This window comes from Castor canadensis, chromosome 9 (assembly GCF_047511655.1).
Source record: "Castor canadensis chromosome 9, mCasCan1.hap1v2, whole genome shotgun sequence".
Classification (NCBI taxonomy): domain Eukaryota; kingdom Metazoa; phylum Chordata; class Mammalia; order Rodentia; family Castoridae; genus Castor; species Castor canadensis.
In genome coordinates this window covers 15,889,265-15,905,347 of record NC_133394.1, presented here as the reverse complement: position 1 = coordinate 15,905,347, position 16,083 = coordinate 15,889,265, and the positions used below count along the sequence as shown (strand labels likewise).

At 45.3% G+C, this 16,083-nt stretch overlaps 1 protein-coding gene and 1 non-coding gene across 13 annotated transcripts in view; one reads left to right on the top strand and one right to left on the bottom strand.

Moving 5' to 3' along the window:
* The window catches only part of Arhgap10 (Rho GTPase activating protein 10), a 285,111-nt gene extending 273,317 nt beyond the window's left edge, over window positions 1-11,794 (bottom strand). For 5 of the 12 annotated variants that reach the window (XR_012435595.1, XM_074041257.1, XM_074041263.1 and 2 more), the window contains exon 1: window positions 11,405-11,794. Coding sequence is in view for 9 of the 12 variants with exons in the window: in XM_074041257.1 (XP_073897358.1) it covers window positions 11,405-11,558 (154 nt within the window). In the remaining 3 variants the exon portion in view is untranslated. The remainder of the gene's footprint in view (window positions 1-11,404) is intronic. The other 7 variants (XR_012435593.1, XR_012435594.1, XM_074041258.1 and 4 more) reach the window with 2 other exon arrangements.
* Window positions 11,795-13,804: 2,010 nt separating this feature from the next.
* Window positions 13,805-13,908, top strand: LOC141411191 (U6 spliceosomal RNA). Its single transcript, XR_012436024.1, has one exon. It is a non-coding gene; the product is annotated as a U6 spliceosomal RNA (small nuclear RNA).
* The last annotated feature ends 2,175 nt before the right edge of the window (window positions 13,909-16,083 follow it).

Below are 16,083 nucleotides of genomic sequence, written 5' to 3'. Positions count from 1 at the left end.
AAGTTGGTGGTCCCCAGGATCTGCCCCAAAGTCACTCTGCCTCTCCCTCTCTGTGCTCCCTGTGAGCAAGCTCCATATTCAGCTACTAGCATCTATCTCTGGGCTTCATCTCCACACTAGTTCTCATCCAAAACACACACAGACACACACAAAGAAGCTAACTATTAGCCAGGAACAGGTAACTCACACCTGTAATCCTAGCTACTTGGGGGGCTGAGATTGGAAGGATCACAGTTCAAGGCCAGCCCAGGCAAATAGTTCTTGAGACCCAATCTCCAAAACAAACAGAGCAAAATGGACTAAGCAGTAGAGCACCTGCTTTGCAAGTGCCAAGCCCTGAGTTCAAACCCCAGTCCCACAAAAAAAAAAAAAAAAAGGAAGCCAACTACTGAACTTGTCCACCAACAGCACTTGAACTTCTAAAACCAAAGACCTGTCCTCTCTCCAAGACAGAAGACCCACCCACAAAGGCTCTGGCCAGAGGACAGGGCTCCAACCTCCTGCTCTGCTTCCTCCAATTCAGTGTCATGACCACAGAGCCTGAGAGAGTATTCCCAAAGGCAATTCTGATCTGCCCACATACTGCTGGGAGCTTCTGTCACTCCCACTGTCCTTACCATGGAGTCTTTACCCTGCTTCACCAGGCCTCACGCCTGCCCTCTCTGGGGCACCACTGCTCCCCGTCCACGTAGGCTCCTCAACCACCTGGGAGCCACCATGTTCAAAGTGCTTCGGACCAGAAGTGTTTGGGGGTTTTTACACTGTGGAATATTTGAATTATGCACGAGGAGATGTCCCAGGTATGGGACCCAAGCACTATCATTCATTCACTTATGTTTTATACATCCTTCTTTACATAGGCTGAAGGTAATTTTATATAGTACTTTTTATAATTCTGTGTATGAAACAAAGCATCGTGGTGTGTAATTTCCACCTGGGGCAAAATGTTTTGAGCCTTGAAGCACTTCAGATTAGGGATAGGCAACACTAACATCTACTTCCTTGAAGTCTTCCTGGAACCCCTAACTGGTTAGTCCTGTTAGCTATGGCCACAGTATGGCATTCTTATTCAACAACATAAACAAAATGTATTTTTTAATTAATTTATGTTGCCCTCACTAGAACTCTAACTTCCGCATGGGGACCCAGGGTCTCTTCCTTCAATCAGGTGACACAGCACCTCTTTCCCACAGACATAAGTGAGGTTACTGCAGTAATAACTAAGAACAGATTTGTTTTTTGTTTTTTTTCTATACCTAGAGTTCACTATGGTTTGAAACTTTTCTAGGTACTTTAGAAATAATTCAAATATTTCTAGGATTAAATTAAATATACCTACTATCCACATTTTACAGAAGCACGAATTAAGGCACTGAGAAGTTAATTCGCCCAGAGTCACACAGAAAATAAAGCTGACCCCAAAGATCATTATCTTCACAGCTGTGCTGCCTTTGACTTAACATGTTACAAAACAAAAGCAAAAAGATCCTTCAGAATGACGGAAGTACTACCTGCCAATTCTCAAATAAATATACGTAGATGACTACTCTGTGGTAATTTTAGCTTTGTCCTCAGGACCCTCAAGCAAAGTTCTTCACTAATACAGTGATTGCAACACATCACTACAGATGGTCTCTCCCATTTGGTAAGTGAAAGGTAGCCCTGGGCTTCAAAATATTGTTAGCTAGAAGGAAAAAGGGAGTAGGTGTCCATTGGCACTTTCTGCTGTCACTGTCGGTAAAGCCAAGCTGCTCAATTCAAATAAAAGAAGTGGGAACAGTTCTTTTAATGCCGACAACACATCAGGCAGGTTCTAAAACCTTTTCACACATCATGGGAGGCTTAAATACCACCACCCAGCAGGGCACCCTGCATACGTCTGTAATCCCAGCTACTGAGAAGACTGAAGCAGGTAGCTCACTTGAGCCCAGGAATTCAAGGCCAGCCTGAGTTACACAGGGAGACCTTGTTTCTTAAAAAATAAAAACATGACAAGCCAGTGAGATAGAGTTCTTCCCTGTCTGTCCATCCTAACTAATAAAGAAAACTTAGCACTGAGGGCTTAAGTAACTTGCCCAAGGGCACACAGCTAGTAAGTGATGGAGTCAACTTTATAGTCAGAGAAAAAAGCTCTCGATTGTTGAGAAACCATTACACATCTGTATTCAGACCAGAGGTGACACTGCTCTGGCCAAATCCAGTTCCTCCAGCCCTGCACCTCCCCAGGAGAGTATGGCCTTAGCACCCGAGGGCAGAGGAGAGGTGAAATCACACTCACCACCGAGTAGTAAATGACACTGGATTGGCATCTACCTCAGAAACTTGGGGAAGAAATTCTAGTTAGACCAGGGAGCCAGGCCCAGCCATGGCGGGTGACACAGGGGTGACTCTGGGTCATCACAAGGTTTGAAGAGCTGCTGCCCTTAGGATGGAAGTGTTAGGGGGTGGGTGTGTTTATCTACAGGGGAAGATATCCAGGCTTCCTCCACACAAAAGCATTTCGTTGGCAAGTCTAGGACAGACATTCCTCTCCCGAACTATTTAAGCAAAGCAGGCCATGGCTTCTGTCACTTTGAGGAGTACCCCATAGGTCACTAACCACTCCAGCCTAGAACCCATGTTCACCTGACTTACCCAGCCCAACCACTGCCAGGACTTTTCACGGAGAGTGCGCTTATGACCGTAAACACCATTTTCCTTCTTACATTCTAACACTGGCAATCTAACGTCAATGAAGCAAAAAAGCTTTTAAGAATGTTTTTGTTTTGGGCTCAGACATGTCCACTGGCTCGCTGTAATGACCCACACTGAGCTGATACCTCAACCTGCCAAGGGAACCTGGCGATCTGGGGATGGAGCTCAGTGGCAGAGTGCTAGCTTAGCATCTCAAGGCTCTCGGTTTGATCCTCGGCATAGCAAAAAATGTCTTAGAGATTGATGGATTCTTTAATTACAGATCATTTTCATAGCTAGTGTTTTAAGTTTATAATATTAATTATAGGGCTGGGCAGGTGGCACACGCCTGCAATGCAGCTACTTGGGATGTGGAGATCGGGAGGATCATCGTTTAAGGTCACCTTAGGCAAAAAGTTACAAGACCCAATTGCAACAAGTCAGGAATCCTGGTACAGGTCTATAATCCCATCTATACAGGAGCTATAAGTAGGAGGATGGTGGTTGAAAGCCAGCCCATGGTAAAAACCTGAGAGTCTCCCTATCTGAAAAATAGCTAAAGCAACAAGGCCTAGGAGTGTGCCCAACTGGTAAAATGCCTGCCTAGCAAGCATGAGGCCCTGAGTTCTAACCCCAGTACTGCTAAAAAAAAAAAAAAAAAACAAAACCTGTTTAATTACATTAATTGCAATAAGGCTTTCATAATGAACCCTCTCTAAATACACTTATGACTTTGCCATCAAAATGGGGGTTGACTCAAGGGTAAAGTATGTGCCTAGCATGTACAAGGCCCTGGGTTTGATTCCCAGCACCACACAAAATTGAAAAAGCACAGTTATAAGGCACATCACACTCCCTGTCAATGTCATTTGTTGCAAAAGGGTTGAACTCAATGGAATCCAGCTACCTGTATCCACACATATCCATACGGGTGAAACTCACAAACTGTGGAAGGGGGCAGAAAGAAGTAGAGTGTAAAACCATTATATAAAGTCTGAAAACACGCAAAGCCTGTTGTATGTTATTTAGGGGTGTATACAAACGTCTAGAAATAGGAAACGCAGGATCGCCAATAGATATTGGCTTTCCAAGAGAAAGACAGAAGGACACAGCTTTTATTTCTGAAGCTAGAGGGCCAACACAGACATACTTACAAAAAAATACAAAGAATCTCATTCTAAGTATTTTGAGACAGGGGCTTGCTACATAGCATCCCCCTGCCTTCGCCTCCCAAGTGCTGGGATTATAGCGGTAAGCCACCATGGCCAGCTCCTCATATCTTTTTGTATTTATATGTTTACATGTTGTTTTATAAATTTGCAAGTTAAAAGGCCTAATACTAAAATACAGTAAAATTTATTCTATGATGGGGAGGATGACAAATAGGGAGGATGACAAATGGGGAGAAAAGGAGGGAAGAAAGGTGAGAATTAGAGTGGGAGAATGGAGGGGAATGGTATTTTTGTGGGTGGAGGGCTGTGTCAGTAGAGAATTCTAATTCTACACAATCTGAGTGTTTACACATAGAACACAAGTCAGCAATCAGTTTTAGTGACAACGATCCCCAAGAGGCTTAAAATTCAGCAAATCTGAAATCATGATTACCATACTGCACTACTAAGAATATTCTCCTAACTAGATCATCAAACGTGCATGCGTTCCAAATAACCAAGATTTATCCTGTGACATCCCCACCAAGAGACTACAGCTACACCCTTGTACAGAGACAGCTTAGCATTGGGGTTAAGGGCTCAGAAGCCAGGCAAGCCCAGGTCACATTCCAGCTCCACCAAACTGTGTGATTTGGACAAGCTATTAATCTCTCTGAATTCAATTTCCTGATCTATAAAATGCAGTAAATAATATCACATTCCACTGAGAAATTACTAATATTCCATGATGCCTCTGCTGAGGTTAACACAGAGCAAACAGTAAAGGCTTTGCAAAAGTTATCTACTGTTATTAAAATTATTTTAGGATGTACTATATACATCCTAAATTGAATCATTTATACCATATACATCTTAAATAAACATTTTTCAGATTAGTCTGTAATTATCTACTTGTCTGTGAGGTTTAATTGTAGAAGAAACCTATAAAAATAGTCAAGACATCCTTGCTCACAATTATAATGTACAAATTCCTGAACTCTCTCCTACAAACCCTGAAACTGTGTGTTGGGACAAGCTATTAATATCTCTAAGTTCAGTCTCCTAATTTATAAAGTGTGGTTAAATAACAAAATGTTGCATTGAGTAATTATTATTATGTAATTCCCGTGCTGAATTTAGCACAAAATAAAGCAAATACCAAATACTTAAGTTGAATAAGGCCAACTGGACAAGTTTTTTTAAAACAAGATGCAGAAAGTCAATGTCAATGCTAGACAACACTTAATCCCATAAGAGAATGTCATCATGGCATATTGCTAACTTCACAGCAGTTCCACGTCATGAAGTGGATCTTCACAGAAATGACAAAAAGTGAATATTTGTATTAACTGTGGTCAAATGTAAACATTTACCTATGCACTGTTACATACAGCCAACAACCACTCAAAACAGAAGACACATATTTTCCATAATTGCCTTTTTCAAAAAATATACATATACACAGAGGGGTGTGGGGAGAGAGAACTGAAATACATACATGTAATGGGGTAAACAGGTATTGAAGTCACAAAATTGGAAAAGGCTTCTTTGGGAGTTTGTCCAGGGGACTTTGAGGATACCTTCATACAGAACAGGATTATCTAAGAGCTCTTAGGAAAATCCCTCTCACAAACATCCCTGACAGTCTTCTTTTTCTCATTGTGAATTTATCATAGCAAATATAAGCATTGTCCACTAAGTCATTAGGATTTCCAGAATGTTAAATGCTGGACTTGCTGTCATCCAACAGGATCCCCATGATTTTACATGTCTGAAGGCTCCAGTCACTAAGAGTCACCATTCCAGAACCTTTAGCAGAGCTCTTCCTTCCAGTGCTCTGGACCAGGCCTGTAGCTGACTGCTTCAGCCTCAGTTGGAGATGGCATACAGGACTTCCAATGGTCCTCATTGAAATCACCCTCAAATCACTGGGAACCAGAAGAAAAATTCTGGAAAATAGCTCCCTAAGGTACTGCTGAGCTTTGATTTGCCAACTCATTTTCAAGATTTTTCCAGGATTTGTGAGTTACACTCAAAAAATAACCACCTTTCCAGAATTTAACAAATCTACCATCATGGTCAGGGGTAATCTTGATTTGGGCAAATACACTGAGTACTAAAGTACTAAAGGTTAGACAGCTGGCCTGTGGGTTAGGCAGACCTTGATATTAGAAGGTCTAACTGCAATTTAGATGATATGTCATAACTGTTGACCTTCATGCTCATTCTGAATGCTTTCCATGTATCTGCTTAGTCCAACTAATACCCCAGTGTGGTGGGCTGCATTATAATCTCCAATCTATAGCAGTGAATGTAGATACAGAGGGGCCAAGAAACTGACCCAGGTTCCACTGAGTTAGGACAGAGACCCAGACAAGCTATGCCCTTAATCTTCTATACTATATTCTTTAATCTGTTACTTTAAAGATTAACCACAAAAATATCCTCCTGTCTTATTCCTCCTCCAAAAGTCTATGATGCTCCCTGGCCCCCCAAAAAGTCAGCAAAAAAAAAAGAAAGGAAGAGACCAAGGAAACCCCAAAGCAGATGGGAAGACAGAGAGGTCAATGTTTCAGAAAGACACTGAGAACAGGATTGACCAGCAAAAGATTCTAAGTAAACAGGGTTCTGCTGGTAGAGTGGTTCCAGGTAGGGTTCACTCTGTATGGAGCCAAGAACACCTGCAGTGAGAAAAGCCTGTTTAGTCCTCCCTAGTTCAAGGTTGATTAGTATTATTTCCACAGCCAGCCTACACTCACACAGACCAGGCCACTGAAGTCAAACCCTAAGTGAGAGTGTTAAGACTCATTGATGCCCCAACCATAGAAAGGATCCATGCTGATTTCTGTGTTTGCTAGGCATGCATCTATCGCTTGAACCCACACTCCAGTTAATTATTTTTGGTATAGGGTCTTGCATTTTTTTCCTGGACCATGATTCTCCTATTTATGCTTCCCAAGTAGCTAGTATGATAGGTACCCATTGGTTGAGATGAGATCTCCCTAACTTTTTGCCTGACTGACCTCAAACCTTGATCCTCCCGATCTCCACCTCCCAAGTAACTAGGATTACAGGCATGAGCCACCACACTCAGTATAAATTATTAATTTCTTAAGATTTAGGGCTGGTGGAGTGGCTCATGTGTTAAAGTACCTGCCTAGCAAGCATAAGACCCTAAGTTCAAACCCCAGTACTGCAGAAAACAAAAAAAACATTGTGTAGCTCTCTCATTTCCACTTAACGGGTACCTTAGCACAAAATTATGATTATACCACTCCATCAAAATTGGGGTGTTAAGTAGCAGAAAACTAACTCAAACTGGCTTACATCATTAACAAAGACCCAGACATGGGCTTCAAGCCTAGAACAACCCATGGCTCCAGCAAAGGCATCAAGAACCAAGATGTACTTAGCTGCTACCCCGCTGCTCTCAAGCTAGCTCCACTCACGGCCCAGGATAGCAGATAGCAGCTCCAGGCATCACAACCCAACAGTACAATAGAAGGAGGAAGAACAAGCTTCTGTGGAGTCCTCTCTGACAAAAGGAAACCTTTTCCTGAAGTCTCCAGCAGACTTCCTACCTCATCGCCAGAACAAAGATCCTCATTCTTCAACCAATCGCCAGCCCAGAAAATGGGTCAACCACAAATGGGTTAGAGTTTAGTGACTCTCAACCCTGACCCTATGTTTCCAGTTTCCCCAGGTGTTCTCAATGAGCAGCTTACCCTGAGAACTACCAAGTTACACCAATTAGAATTACCCCAAAGTACCTCTCCCTGAGTCACTTGGAAAAGAGTATGAGCACTTGAACAAAGTCTGAGTTGATGGAAGGGGAAAAAGAATGCCATCAGGCCCAACAGGCGTGTCTACACAACCATCTTACAACTGTGTTTTCAAGCCACTTTGATGGCATGTTATTCAATCCTTTGGATTTTCTGTACCCATTTTATTTTACAAAAAAAGGAAACCAAGGCTCAAGTTTACAGATACGTGAAATTCGCTTGTCTTCCAAATCTTAATTTGTTTATAATAATATAAGAAATTTCCCCAAAAGAACATTTCTGTGAAAGAGTAAACATAAAGGCAAAGGGATTTTTTCATATTTTCCAAAGGGAAACAAAGCAAAAGTCATTAAAACACGAAGGCCTAAAAGAAATGTTCACACCAAGTCCTGGAAGACATGAATACTGGTCCTGACCCTGACAATAACGAGGTCTCTTATGACCTTTAGTGTCTGTGATGAGAACAGGCTCAATTCTTAGGGCTCTTCCAGCTCATACACACACCCCACTAGAGAGCCCAAGTTTACTTAAGCATTCAGTATAACAATATATGTGATTAAAATGGCAAGGAGTATTTGTTCCGATCTTTGGTGGAAAATATTTTCCATATTTTCTCTAATGCCTAATGTAAAATTTATGAGAAAAGCATGTATACCTAATTGCTGTTTCATAAGCACCTAAAGCTACATACAAAAGTTTAAATTGCATTGAAAGAGGACACTGGTTACTCAAGGAAAGGAGTGACAAAAGCAAGAACTAAAAAGCCATTTGAACAAAGACTTCATTGAATTGACTGAATGAGCTTCAAATCCACCATGTAAGTGCATGATTCTTCTCTCTGGAGTTCCTCCCACCCCACTGCTATCTCAAACACCATACACACAAACATCCAATACCGCCTCCAATTATGTCTGGCTTCTGCCCCTAAACTGTCAAATTCCCAAAGAATAAAGTCCCATTCCCAACCTTGCTTTTATGGCCCTCCATAATGTGGAAACAGACCTTTTCTGTTCATCCCAGTCTACTCTGAAATGTAATCCTACTGCAGCCAAATTGGCCTCGTTCTTCCAACATTTCAGATGTTCTGGTTTCTTCTCGGCTATTTCCAATCTGACAAGGTTCCATTCCCTACATAAAACACCAGCGTTCCAAACCTTCCAGCAAATCTTCTCTGCTCTTACCTACAACAAACGCTTATTCCTGACAAAAGTTACAATACTGACATGTAACTTAGCCTTTTGACATATGTCTGCATATTCTTCGTTCCTTCAAGAATTTAGCGTATGAGTTCAAAAATGTTCCTCAGATTGAAGTGAATTCAACCACAGAAATAATCTCAAGGGCAAGGGTGTCTGCCTTGTTACTCCTTTTTATCTCAATCACAACCTTTAACAAATGGCAGGTGCCAAGTATTTGCTGATTGCTATGTGAAAGAACTCAGCAGCAAGCCTTCAGGTCCAGCATGCCTCCTACTTTAAATATTTACAGAACATTCAGACTTTTCAGGATGTCTTTCAGGAGATGCCTCCTAAAGCATCTTAGGACAATTAAAAACAGCAATCATTGAAACGCACAATCCTAAAAACGCACAAAAGACCATTTTTGCAAAATGAAGTATAAAACATCTGGAAATATAAACAATGGAACCTAGTTATTACTCTTTCTGCAGATCCTCCCCCTAGTGTTCTTCCTTGACTCTCTGGGCTCCAATGTTAGAGAAAAGCTCACTGTTAGATGAACCATTGATTCTAGGTTAAAATTTCAAAGGACCTCAACCAGCCATTTCCAAACGCTGGGGAACCCTTACCAATGCCTCCAAGAAGTGGAGCAGGAGAAACTGAACACGGGAAAAATTACACGACCTGTCCAACTGCCAAGTAGCCAGCGTCAGTACTGGAGAAAAAGTTAACCCAGGACTCCTTACTTAAGTCCAGCACTCTTAATCTTTGCTAAGAACTAGAAGTAAAGTTTAAGGAATGAGTGGGGGAAAGCCAGGGCCCCCACACACAGACAACTTGCCAAAAGAATGTGAGCTAAAGCTTTTTTGTCTTGGGAAAGAATGTAAAGTAACTGAAGAGAAAGAGAAAAAGGATGCTTTCTTGTTCCCTTACACATCTTTATGCTTCTTAAGGTTAAGGACAAGAAGCAAAAGGAATAAGCTACCAATTGACAAATTCCGGGAAGTCTACATTCTGAGGAAGAAGGCTGACAGCTGGCCCCCCCCAGATGCACTGGCTGCTGTTGGAACACGAAGCATGCTTCCTGCTGGCAAAGCAGCTAATATGCGGTCCCAGAAATAGCTTTCTGCCAGTGGCCAAACTGGCTTTGCCATCTGCCTCTCTCCTGGTGTTCCCAAGCTCTAGAGGGAGCTTCTGCAGCCAAAATACAAGGTCCACTCCCCCAGCCAGAGACACTGGTCAGGACAGAGCTACCTCCATGTTTTCTGCCCCTCCCTGCTTCTCACCCAGCACATATACCCCACACCAAGGGCCTGGAAAGCCATCCACCAAATAAACCCACTCACCACGTATCCCAAACAAAGCGATTCCCAATCCTGATCTTGCCAACACCAAAGAGGTCACAGGACCAAAAGGAACCAATTATCCAGAGAAGTTGAGTGACTTGCTTCCAAAATTACAGGGGTGGCTCACTAAATTCTTTCCATTAAAATTTATTTCAAGTCATCTATTAAATGAATTATTAACTGTGGCAGGTACTGTGATGGCCAAATGACATGGTTTGTTCAGTATGTTTTAATCCTCCTTAATGCAAAGCTGTGGTGGGGAGTGTGACATGGGATATTTTCCCAGGGATGGTGTCTACAAACAAGGGTACAAGGAACAAATTTCCAAGGCGGGAAATCAGTTGAATGGCGAAGGCCCTAACAACACCCACCAGGGAGTCTGGATACTGCCGGGGGTCCTGCAGGTCTTTTTATGAGGGGAAAGGGACAATGGTTCCCAGGGGTGGTCAAGCTGCAGGGCTCCTCGCTAGAGCGAATTCCTCCTGGTTCCTAGGGACATAATAACTCTGGTTTCTGCTCCAATTTCAGCCCAGACTCTTAAGCTACACTACATTTATTCTCGTTTTCATCTGAGTTTTTCAAAAGCCCGGGCTCAGAGGCGTGAGGCCTGAGCAGGGTGGAATTCCCTATTTGCGGGCAGCACCGACCAGGCCCAGGGGGTAGGCTGTCCCCTGACCCTTTCAAACCCCAATCTTTGAACCCTGCTCAGCACGAGGAGGGAGGGAAGGAATGTGCAGAAGGCAGCACAAAGCCAGGTGGACTTTCTGGTTTGGCACAGAGAGGGACCTGGGATCAGACTATCTGGGAACATGAAAAATGACACAGAGAAAGTGAAGCTGACAGAACTCCTGAAGAATTCAACACCCAGCAGGGGTTTCAAAGAATTCCCGCCCCCCCCCCCAAAAAAAAAAGTTCTTTGACAAAACTCGTCAAAGTGATGTCTGTTTTGTAGAAGCCTGGGAGCAGCTTGAGGATGCAATAAAACCTGACCCCGGGTGCTGAGATCATGGGAGGCGTCCGGCGGGGCACTCAGCGCCCAGGGGCGCAGGGCTGAGACCCGGCTGCGCGCTCCCACGCACCTCTCCAGGCTCGGGCCTCCGCAGAGGGCAGGGCGGGAAAGGGGGGCTGGTCCCCAGCTTCCCCAGAGATCGGGGAGTAGGAAGGACCCTGGACCCAATTCTCCTGGCCCCTCGGACAGCTGGTCGGGTGGCCCGGGACCATCTGCTCCGGGCCTCGCCAACGCCGCGTTCCATCGCCCCGGGGTCCGCACTTACTTTTGGTGGCCGCGATGAGGTTCTTCCCGTCCTTGATGAGCTCTTTGATGAACTTGTTGGTCCTCTCCAGCTCCGCCTCGTGCGCGCGGATCCTCTCCCGGAACCACGGGCTGTCGAGGTAGCAGTCGCTGAACTCCAGGGGCTGCAGCCCCATGGCTGGCGCGATCGGCGCGGCGCAGCGCGCACGGCCCGGCCGGGGCTCCAAGGCGGCTGCCAGGTGCGGGCGGCGCGCGCAGGAAGCTCGGGAGGAGCTAACCGTGCAGGGCGCGCGGCAGGGACATGTCCCGCGGGGCCGGGCTGGGCCACCGAGGAGCCGCGGGCGGCCGGGACGAGCGATCGGCAGCCCTCGATCCTTCCCTTCCCTGCTTCCCTGCTTCCCTCCCTCCCTCCTCCCTCCTTCCCTTCCTTCCCCAGACGCCTCTCCTCCCGGCCCCACGCGCTCTCGCCCCTCCTCTTCCTTCCGAGCCTCCTCGTCTACAATTTCGGCCGCAGCTCCTCCACCCCCGGGCCTGCCCCTCCCCGCTGCCGGCTCCCCGGATCGCGGTGACTCATGGGCTCCCCGGAGTGGGGAACCCGATCGGACGAGGAAGGACAGGCTCAGCGGCAGTCCTGAGCCCCGCCATCGGACGGCTCAACGCCCAGGCGGTCCGGCTGGCTGGCTGAAGGAAGTTGATTGACTCATTTATCTCACTTATCTAGGGCCCGGCCTGGCTGGACTCTGGTTTTCCTTACCCAAGATGTCCCTCATTCACAGTCACATGATGGGGGCATCTCCACCTGAGCGCGGTCCAGGTGGCCCCGCCGCTCTTAGGACGCTTTGCTGCCCAGCCACACATTGGGGGGGTGGCGAGCGGGCATGGGGCTCAACCTGAGAGAAGTTGTTTCTGCTGTGCTCACCAATTTTAATTTATCATTGCTCTAAAAATAACCGATAGGACATAAATGCTAGTATTTGTGTGGTTTTCACCAGGTGCCGAATGGCAATCGAGTGAGAACCCAGGTCAGTACAGCCCCAAAGCTCTTCACATCTCCATGTGTCCCCCAAAACACTAAGGTATTTCAAGTTATTGACATTTATACCGAAAAGAATGTACTGCTGGTTCACTGGAATAGCTTTTCCTAATAGCCAGCCATTTCTTAAGCAATCATTATGTGCCCGGCACACAATAGGACTCTGCAACTCACTTGTTTACATATATGGGTTTACTAATGACTGTAGGATTACCAAGAAACTTCAAAGCCATTCTTTAAAACGTTCAGACTCTGAGCTGCTTAATTAAGAATGTGTTTGCACTGCAAGTGGTAGGAGTATAAGTCAGGAAAAAGTTAAATAAGCCTCCTACTCAATAAACTCTTTTGTTACAAAACAACCCACAGATAAACACGATTGCCTGCCTTCATGACTGTCCTCCAGGGAGTTCAAGATGTTTTACAAATAACTTTTAGGTGTTGAAAGGTTCCCTTCCTACTAAAAGCAGCAGGGGATTGGAGTCAATAGAGGAGAGAATAAAAGAGGGAAATAAAGGAGAAGAAAGACACTGCAGAAGAAAAGGGATGGGACAAAGTGAGGGCCTGGCAAAAGAGCAAGAGCAGCCAGCACTCAATCCTCTGGGCTAAAACCTACACCTTTCCTGCTGAAGATTTGCTGCTGGGGTCTCCTGAAACAGAAAACACAGATGTGCTATATGCGCAGCAATTCCACTCTTAGATACAGACCTACAAGGAAGAAAAAACATACGTCCACAAAAATACTTACACACACCCAACCTGGTGGCTCACCTATGTAATCCATTGCTCAGGAGAAGATGAGTGGGGTTTTGTTTGGTTGGTTTTTTTTTTTTTTTTTTTTTGCAGTACCAAGGTTTGAACTCAGGGCCTACACATTGAGCCACTCCACCAGCCCTTTTTTGTGATTGGTTTTTTTCAAGATAGAGTCTCAAGAACAATTTGCCAAGGCTGGCTTCAAATTGCAATCCTCCTGATCTCTGCCTCCTAAGTAGCTAGAATTATAGGCATGAGCCACCAGCACCCAGCATATGAGTGATTTTTTTTAAAAAAGATGAAGACTAAAAATAAAGATGCGAGCTACAGGGCTGGACATAGAGTCTCCCACTTGTAATCCCAACTTCTCCAGAGGCAGAGATCAAGAGGATGGTGATTCGAGGCCAGCCAGAGAAAAAAGTTAGCAAGACCCCCATCTCAATCAACATGTTGGGTGTGGTAGTGCATGTCTGTGGTCCCAGCTATACAGAAGGCCCCCAACAAAAACTGTGAGACCCTATCCAAACAATAATAACCAAAGCAAATAAGGGCTGTGAGTGTGGCTCAACTTCTAGAGTGCCTGCCTAGCAAGAGAGATGCCCTGAGTTCAAGCCCCAGTACCCCTCCCCCAAAATAAGGGTGCTTGCTTGGGCAACACCTACACTAAAATTGGAATGATACAGAGATTAGCATGGCCCCTGTCCAAGGACAATATACAAATTTGTAACGTGTTCCATTAAAAAAGAAAAAAGATGTGGGTTCAGTTGTAGAATACCTGCCTAGCATGCTGGGTCCTGGGATCCATCCCCATGACTACAGAACAAATGAACACAGATAAGCTGCTGCAGGCAATTGCCCCTCCCTCTTTAACATTGCCTACTCCGAGTGAAAAACTCTGACTTTGTTCAGTGTGGCCAGTTCTTTAGATGTTTGGAGCAAAACAATTTGCTCACAAGTTCACAGCATCACAAAAAGTCATGACTTGTAACTTACACACACACACACACACACACACACACACTGTTCAAGACCAGACAAATGTGCAGCCTGATTCAACACTACACAGGTCTTCTGTGAGCACCACAGGTGAAGGGGCTCCATTAGTTTTGTTTTATTCAACCATACCTTTTCCAGTGCCTGGTAGAGATGACCAACAAATGTAGAATGGATGAGAAGTATGACTAAGTGAAGAGAAACTGAGACAGATTAGAGGGACACACCTCTCCCTGGGGCACTGGGACAGGAGTTAAGCATTGTTAGAGCACTGTTAATTCTGTTTAATCACTATCAGTGTTAATGAGAAGACTTTACTGTGAGCACCTTTTAGTGTGTGCATCTCCTTTAAATATGCAAAGATGTTGGAGCAGCGGCAATTTGACTCCCTAATCAACAGCTGTTAGGGCCTTTGCTGGTGTCCCAGCTCCTTGAGTGAAGGACCATCAGCCAAGCAGCCGGTTGGACTGTCCTCATGCCAGCACCAGCTGCTTTGAACACTCCAGGAAAACATGCCTTGAGGAAACCACACAGCAACCACAGCTGCTTGCTGCAGATGCACAACTCTAGCTCCTAAGTACCCACTGAGTCCCAGTCACAACGGTTTCAAACAGCTTACACTGGACTCTGCCATCATAAGCTTCTGTGAACTCTGCACAACCCTGCAGCCATTTACACCCAGGCCAGAGTGGGAGCACCTCCCCTGATGGCCCAGCAGAAGGAAAGTGACTGGTGCAAATACAGTCCTGCATTTGCATGAGGGACTTCTGTGATTAGTGCACATGTGATCCCTCCTTTTCATGAAGGACTTGCCATGATTGGTACAAACATAGCCCTTCTGCATGAAGAACTGCTGTGATTGGTGCAGACACCCTTGCCACACCCCCTTCCTAGCTATATAAGCAGGCTGATGGGCTGACTTTGTCAAGGGTAGGAGAGACTGTCCTGTGCTGCCCTTGCTGGTGGTGTAATGATAGGCCCAATAAAAGGCTTCTCTTTAGTGGCCTTTTGATCTTCATCAAAGAGGCTGGAGGAAGCAGCAGCTGACTGATACTGGTGATGAAAGTGGCAGAGGCAATAGTGGTGGTGGAGGTGACAGCAGGCTCTGCTCCAGCAGTAGTTATGAAAAGCAACTAAAGGGTTCCAGAGAGCCACCAGGGCAAAAGTGACAGAGAGCAGAGGTGATGAGGAACAAGGGACAGTGAGAAGTAGAGAGAAGGTGAGAGGGGGTGGAGAGCTGAAGACAGAAGATGTAAAGAGCCAGAGAAGAGAAACTGTAGGCCCTGTCAGTGGAAAAGCTCCAGGGAGCTTCTGAGCGTTAAGAGTCAAGGGTCTCAGACACCCTAGGCTGAGAGCTGTAACACTTGTCCCTGCAGAGCTAAGGATCCCAGGACCCAAGGACTGTACAAGTGCTGTAACACTAGAAGGTGCCAGCTACTGCTGCTTGCTGCTGCCTGCTGCTGTTGCTCAATATTGCCCAAAGCTGAGGACTACAGAAGCTGCCAGGCTGCTGGTGGTTAAAGCCCAGAGCAACAGGTCTCTAATCTGAATGCCAAGAGCCAGGGTTAAGTCTCTGACTTTCTAAAGCCTGGAGCAATAGGACCCTAGCTCTCAGGGTTTGGAGATGAAGAGCCAGGGTAGCTTCTCCTCACCTACCCTTGATTCCTATCTGGGTCAACCAGCTAGCTGCTCACAAAACCTCTGCACAATGGCAAGACAGATATTTAGGAGTTCCAGCCCTAGGCTCATTATTAATAGTTGTATGACCTTAGCAATGGTTTTTTGTTTTTTTTTTTAAACCTGACTTACTACTGGTACAAGTTGATTGAGGTTTTATGAACTTGGGTTTGTAAAGTGGCTGCTGAAAGGTATAATGAGGACAAAGAGAAAGAGGAGGAGGGTATGGGAAAGAAGGGCTGAAAAGA